Source organism: Geospiza fortis, unplaced genomic scaffold (genome assembly GCF_000277835.1).
Source record: "Geospiza fortis unplaced genomic scaffold, GeoFor_1.0 scaffold182, whole genome shotgun sequence".
NCBI lineage: Eukaryota > Metazoa > Chordata > Aves > Passeriformes > Thraupidae > Geospiza > Geospiza fortis.
The window spans coordinates 354060-361813 of NW_005054367.1; the positions used below are offsets into that span (position 1 = coordinate 354060).

Here is a 7754-nt window from a genome sequence, read left to right on the forward strand (position 1 = left end):
ACCCTGCCTTTTTTTTATTTTAAAAAAAAAAAAAAAAAAAAAAAAAAGAGAGGAATTCAAAGTTTTTACTTACAGCATTAAGCCCCAGGGAGTTTCCTGGGAGAGAGGAGGTGACTCCTGAGAGAATGGCTGTGGCCACCACTGCCCCCAGGCACTGGGCAAGGATGTACATGAGCGCCTTGAAGATGCTGATCTGGCAGCTGAGCAGCAGCCCCAGGGTGACAGCTGGGTTCAGGTGTGCCCCACTGATGTGGCCCACGCTCTGAGCCATGGTAGCAATGGATAACCCAAAAGCCAGAGAAACCTTCACGTTGTCCTGAGACCTCGTTGATGTTTTGTTGGCCACCACGGGGAAGTTGAAGCCCAGAGCCGAGCCAATGCTGATAAAAATGAAAAGGCTCATGGCCAGGAACTCAGCCACCACTGCCCTCCAGAATATTTTCTTTCTGAATTCACTAGCCATCTTTCCTCTTTCTCTCTCTCTCTCTCTCTCCCCTCCTCACTTTCCCTTCTCCCTCTCTCCCTTCCTTTGCCTGATATTTCCCCTTTGAGGTCTGAAGAGAAATCTGGAGGAAAAATACAGTCCTTGGATTATTTATAGGGCATTGGGTGGTCTGTAGGAGGGAAGGGGTGTTGCACAAAAGGAGGAAAGAACATCTACATAGATGCTGACTGCTAGATTGATGTAAGACACTGTTTGCCTGCCAAAGTTTTTTTCTTCCTTTTTTTTTTTTTTTTTTTCCTTTTCCCCTCCCTTAACGTCGTTCGATCTCTGCCACCGTTTTTAAGAGGCTTTTTAAAATTCTTGGAAAAATCTTTAGGAGAGCCTTAGGAATTTCAGCCTCACTTCTTTAACTCCTGTGTCATCTTTCAGCATGTGGATTGGGATGAAACCTTTGATGGGATTTCTGTCTGGAGCTGAAACAGAAAGCAAAGTTATCAGAGCAGGCTGGTAAGTTATTCACGCTCAGCTTCAGCGGCAGCAGATAACAGCTGAAAGTAGTAAATAAGACTGACAGCTAACAACACTCCAGAGGCTTCAGTAGCTCTGTTTCTTTTGGAAAAAAAAAAAGGTAGAAATGTCCCTTCTGCTGGCTCTGTGGACTCAGAGATGTTTTGGATGCCAAGTCTGGCGGCTGTACGGACACTCTTGGATTTACACAGCTCACACGAGCTGGTGCTCACTCGTGAGGGATCATTTTTAATCTCTGTGTAAATCTGCCATAACACTGTGGTAAGCTGGAAGCTTTAAATGCATGTAATTTGGATGCCAAGGATGATTTTTTTTTTTAATTTATGTCATTTCTTCACTTTTCTCCTTCCAAGCATAGAGGTATCTCGGGGTTTCCCCAGCCTGACTGGCAGGAAAAAAGCCAATCTGGGGGTTTCCTAGCCCAAGTCCTGCAGTGAAAGCCCATCTCTCACCACCCTGCTGAAGGTCAGCTCAGCTGTCCTGGCTGTCTCCAGGGAGACTCTGTTGCTGCTGAGCCACAGGACTGGCCAGACAGAGGGGACAGCAAGGGAGAAGGGAAATTACATGCTTGGTTTTGCAGACAAAATGAACCTCCCAGCAGAGCCAGAGCCTCTCAGAGCAAAAGGTCTCAGTGCCTGGCTTTGCCTCAGCAGGGCTGGGACACACGGCTCGGATTAACCCTTGAGCTCTCAGATCCCTGCCTGCTCTGCAGCTGTGGGTGCCTCCAGCTGGAAATCCCGGGGTCTGCTCTGACTTCAAACCAAGGAAAATCTGCTCCAGAGGGAGGAGGTAATTCCCCAGGCACAACTCTTGAAGGATGGGTGTTTAAAAGCAGCCTACTTCCCTGCCTCCTCTTTTTTCTCTTCTTTCTTTAATGCACTGGTAACATCTTCTGAATTGTTCTTAAATTAATTCAAGGCTTTTTCATGTGGACAATATGCCAGGAAGAAGGAAAAAATTGAGCACACACCTGGATAGTATTAGACAGCCAATAAGGGGGGTTTTAAAATATATTTGGTTTTCAAAAGATGATTCAGTGACAGATCTGAAAACAGTTTAAATAAAAGCCCAGATGTCTGCAGCTTGACATACCCAAGTTCTTATTCTTTCTAGGCATCAGATGTTCTTGATTTTTCACATAGCCAATTTTATTTCCTTTTTGTTTTATGATGCACTTACACAACAGGACTGCACCAGCGAAAAAGGGAAAAGTAAAGAGTGGGACTTCAATGAGGAACAAAGTGACAGACAAATAGAAAATCAAATTTAGCCAAATAGCGGAACATAGTGCAATTTTAATATAAAATGCAGTTGACTGTAGTTGTATCCTGTCCAGTGGAATTTTTTATTTACTACAAACACTATCTGAGACAAAGATCTCCAGTGATCAGCTTCCCTGGTCCTTCCAAGAGGGTGCCCAAGACCCAGGCAGGACATGCATCACACACCTCAGGGAAGTGAGACAGCAGAGCTCTGGGAATAGTTTGCAAGAGTTTCCATGTGTCCCAAACTGGCCTCTGTGGGATGGAGCTGCCCAGATAGGCACCCTTGTCCACAGGAAACTCCCTCTTTACTCACCTCTTCCTACAATTAGGAACTGGATGACCAAGCCACCTCTGTATCAGTACTGATAAGGTGAGGAAGAACCCCTCCAAGGAAAACTTTCAGAAGGTGGGAAAATAGACTGGGGAAGCACTGCAAAATGCTCCCCTGATTTCTGCAGTCTCCTCACGGTATCCCTGACTGGCCTGTGCCACAGACAGGACCCCAGAAAAGCCAGACTTTTATGTGAGGAACACAAATATTAAATGCATCTCAAGAGGAGAAGGCGGGGCACCACCTTGGTGTTGGTCACTACACACTTACATTTTTTGGGACTCTCCATCTGTCTTTCCATAAATGTTACCAACCTCTCTTGTTATATTTTGGAACTTGGTGTCACAATAAATCAACAAAATGGTCATTCAGACAGAAAAGGAAAAAAAAATCTGAAATGAATTAAAGACAACCACAGGGAACACCCACAAATAAAAGAGACAGACTTTTCCTGTACATAGTAAAATCACCAAGTGAGGAAACAGAAAGGGATGGCAACAAAAGAACAAATATTCTGCACGAATAGAGGGAATTGTGGACAAATTAAATTATGCAACTCTGTGAGTGTAATAAGGAAAAAGGGGAGAGACAATGTGAGTAGAGAAAGCACACATCAGTTGGACTTCTTCAGAAATGTCCACCACAACACAAATCTAACTGGTGCCCAGGGCACTATGTCACTTTTCCAAAAACCAAGCTCCATCCCATGTTACTCAGGCTGATGGCAAAGACCCTGGAGCTTAGTAAAGTAAACAAAGTAAACAAAGTACACTCAGACCCCAAAACCACCAGAAGCCCAAAAAAAGGGCAAAATCCAACTTCCTGCATATCAGATAAGATGGAGTTTGTGCAGAGAGTTTTTCTGGGCATGGTTTTAACTTATCCACCATGCTTGAAGGTTGTGGTGTGTATAACTTGTTGGGTTTTTTGTGTTTGGATTGAAGGCACTTGAGACGGTAGTTTATATTTGGACTGAGGTGTTTATCATTTTTTATCAGTAAAACAGTCTCACTACTGTGAGTTTGGTAGCTTTTCATTAGAAGGCACAAAATGGCCAACAATTTCTTGTTACAAGGTCTTTTAAGATTAAACTATCTAATTAAGAACTGATACTTAGATTATTTTCTCTTTTAACTCAATAACTGATTTTAAGGAGCCCACAGTGCAGACTTTTCTGCCCAATTACAAAATGCCACCCAAACCAAACAAAGAAGAAGGAAGAAGAAACATGAAGAAGAAACTCAGGACAACACCTTGTGCCTTTTATCTTGTTTCCATCCACAACATACTAAAAATCCTGAAACTTAAATTTCTCTCCAAATGATACACCTACTCTACTTCACAAAGGTGAAGTTGGGATTTTTCTAGAAATAGAGATGATTGCCAAACTTAAGTCAGTGTTTAGGACAGGCAATTAAGAACAGATCTGTTGGGAAAAAGAAAGAAAAATGAGCTTTTTATCTGAGGGGTTTTTCTGCATATGATTTAGACCAGAGTATTCCCAAGCTCTCTTTGATTTAGTTACACTAGAGACAGCTGAGTAAAAAATCAAGTTCACAGGAATGGGTTTTTCACTGCCGAGATCTCAGGGCTGACTCCTTTTTTGCATGAAACAAATCAGATTTTGGAGGGCTGTAGCACAAATGTCCCTTAACATTTCATTCAGAAAACAAATGTACTTGTTGAAGTGGTAGGCTTTGTTCTAAGATCCCACCCATCAGATTGCGCAGGATCTCTGCTTTTTAAACAAGAAACAAATGTCAGTGACTTCAAATTTGGTCTTGGCTAACACGAAATCTCTGGGAATTTCCCTCTTAGGTGAAGGAACAGTCAAAGTCTAAGGGCAGAAGGAATGAAAGCAAGTCCAGCAATCAAATGATTGAAAGAACCAGGGTAAGTTCAGCAAAATATAATTACTCCTCTTTTGAGAAGAATTAGTTATGCTGTGACCCTGCCAGATGAGTCTTTTAGCAGGCAAGCATTCTGCCTGCCCCTGGGGTGGTGTTATGTCTTTATACTAAAAACTACATGTACAATGTTTACAATTACTTTCCAATACCTATCACCTATGTTAGACAGTGAGCTTCTACTCTAAACCAATCTAAAAGCGCCAACATCACAGCACAAGATGGAGGCCAAGAAGAAAAAGAAGAAAAGCTGGACATGCCCAGATTCCTCCATCTTGCCCCCCTGAACCCCCATTCTAAAAACCCCCAAATCTACTTTTTCCACCTTGTGATAAATTCCCTACCATTCTACTTAATTTGTCATGGCTTGTAGATCTTCATCTAAGGTTGGTAACTTGCTCCATGGGTCATAATCAAAACCACAGGCATTGTGGGCTCTGTGCCAGGGTCTCTGAGCCCCCTGGCAGGGGTCTTGGCTGCTCGGGACAGCCAGAGGGATGTCCTGGATCCTGACCCAGCCCATCACTGCCATCCTCACCGCAACTCTGTCCAGGGTCCTGCACCTCCTGTCCGAGCGCCACTGACCGCGTGTGCGGCTGTCACCGCGGGAGCCGTGCCCATGAGGTCACACAGGCCACCTGGACACAACTCTTCCCTGATCAGCTGGTGGGAATGCCCTCTTTTCCTCTCTGTCGTCTCCCTCTCTCCTTGTGGGAACCCAACCAGCTGGGATGAACAGTGATTTAGCCCCAGTTGCATATACAGGAGGCATCAACTTGAGACCATGGGAAGTGGGATACGGATACTGAAAGGGAACTATCTGGTCAGTGTCGCCCTGTTCTTCTAAGTTCTTCTAAGCTTTCTGATGTTTACATTTTTGTAATGGAGTTTCTCATGCACTTTTATGTAAATAACGATTGTTTTTCCATTCCTTTCTGGAGGAAGAGAAATTTGATGGACTGTTGGTTTGACCGGTGTCATTAGAGAGGTGGCAATTTCATCCTCCAATCCAGGGTCACTTTTGGAATTCTATATATATCGAGGTAGAGAAATAAACTTCCTTCTTTTTTACCTTGCAAGTTTCAGTGTGCATATCGTTCATTTCATGTCTTATTGTGACTGGTCATGTCATGGTGAGAAGAGTGTGGTCATGTGAGTCAGAACGTTAATGGAATTATTCTAGAATAGGTCATGTTTCTTGTTCTGACCTGTGGTCAGAACCTGTGTCCTATGGTCACAGGTCAGGTCATGGTGAGAAGAGTGTGGTCATGGGAGTTGGTATGTTAAAGGAATTATTCTAGAATAGGTCATGTTTCCGGTTCTTGTTCTCAGTTGGTTCATGACCTGTCACATATAAAGTCTTGTTCTGAGTTCATGTTCATGATTGGACCCCTGCCATCAGAATACCTCTATAAATTGTTATGTTCACTTAACCCCTCATCATTGGATCTTGGCCCTCAGATGATGCAGTTTCTGTATTTGTTATTTTGTTATTAAAGTTCTTTCTTTTTCAGGCAATCCCATCATTCCCCTCCCTCTATTTTTGCCATGCTCCCTCCATCTGGGCCAGACTCAGGATCACAGAGAGCCAGACTGTGACATCTCCTCTCTCCCATTCCTTTTCCATTCCCTTTCCTTCTTTTCTGTCTCTTCTAGCCCTCTTCTGTTTGGGTGACTCCTTTTCCTTCTCATTTCCATTACCAATAAGAAGTTCTCAGATACAGCACTGGCTTTATTTCATCCCTAGTTTGCTTAATTTCATTCCCAACCACCCATTTTAAGAGAACTCTCTCTGCAGTTCCCCACAGTGGAATGCCACGTCCTGGATGGAAAACTCTGAGCCAGAAACACCCCCATGGGGCTGGACACTGAAATCCCTTTGTGGAGCTGGACCTGGGTTCTCACAAACTCCTCTAGGGGAAATCAGCAGTTATTTATCCTCCACATGAGTCACCTGCTCTTTTGGGAGGCAAGATGGGCTGTCACCCTCTAACAAGCAAAATTCAAAGGCATAAAGTTCTCATAATGAATTTTCATTTAGATACTTCATGATTCAGTGAAATCAAAGCAGGTTCTGAAGACTGATCAAGTTTTTTCATTTCTTATCTATAAAAAGTGTCTGTACCTTCCTCCATGTTCACCTAGATAACATAATCGTCTTTTGATGGATTTTTTAAAAACTTTTCACTACATATTGGGCCTCCTTGCTACAGCAATTCCCTGTTTCTGATCCTCATTTTCTTTCCTTGTTTGTTTTTTTGTTTTTGCCCTCCAGACCATAATAAAACAATAGAAGAGAAAAGCTTATTAATGAATATAAAATGGGCAAAATCTGTGTTTATACAATAAATGAAAAAGAAATTCAGTATCAGCAGAGGCTGATACTGACATTGCTGACCATTTAGCCCAGATTGATAGAAAAGACTATTTAAAATTTGTTTTCTCTTGAATGAGATTTTGAAGACATCTGAAGAGAAAATCACTCTTGAATGTCCTCAGAGAGTTTCCTTCCAATTTCAAGTTGTTCTCTCCTCTGAGAACAGAAGACCCCACTGGACTTCCAAACAACAGCTATAATGCAGTGAGAAATTCATCAGCACAGCAGAGTTTTTCATCACAAAAACAACAAAGCCACTTGGGTGGCATTTTGTCCCCAGTTGTAGGTGCCTGCCATAAAAACAGCTGCAGCTGCTCTGATGTTCTTTGCCTGCCCCTCAACAAAATCTCATTGTGACCATTTTCAGAGCATGATCACACCCCTGGATTTCAGACATTTACACTGCACTGCCTCCATTTAACCAACTTTTTAGGCTGCCTGGGCTGCCCAGCTCCAGAGTCAGCACTTACCTTTCTCTGGAAATCCTGATTCTATGGCCATGAGAGCTGCACACAGCTGCCAAACAGTGACAGGACAGCTATTACCCTTTTTTTGACAGTTCTGGGTTGTGAAATAATAAAGATCACTATCTTCCAACCCGGACACAAAAGGGAACTTCCCAGACAACTGCTAAACCAGCCTGAATCAGGAAGCAGAGTTTTTTATCCTTTTGATTTCCTTGTGCCACCAAGTTTGACAGCAGCATCTCTCCAGAGGATGCAGCAATGTGGACCATGAAGTCTTCACCACTGCCTGTTCTCTGACACACAGCATGAAAAGGAACAGAAAAGTTGTCTCTCATCAGGAATATCTTCTCTCAGAAGGAAAAATTCAGACAAATTCTTCCAAACTGGGCATTTTTCTCCCCAAGCTTATGCTGGAGAGAGAAGCAAAACACTCT

General features: G+C 43.0%; 1 protein-coding gene across 1 annotated transcript in view; it reads right to left on the reverse strand.

Annotated features, from left to right (window-relative positions):
• Nucleotides 1-626, reverse strand: part of AQP1 (aquaporin 1 (Colton blood group)) — an 18567-nt gene extending 17941 nt beyond the window's left edge. The window contains exon 1 of the mRNA XM_005424326.2: nucleotides 74-626. Coding sequence (XP_005424383.1) covers nucleotides 74-463 — 390 coding nt within the window. The 5' untranslated portion in view covers nucleotides 464-626. The remainder of the gene's footprint in view (nucleotides 1-73) is intronic.
• Nucleotides 627-7754: the final 7128 nt, after the last annotated feature.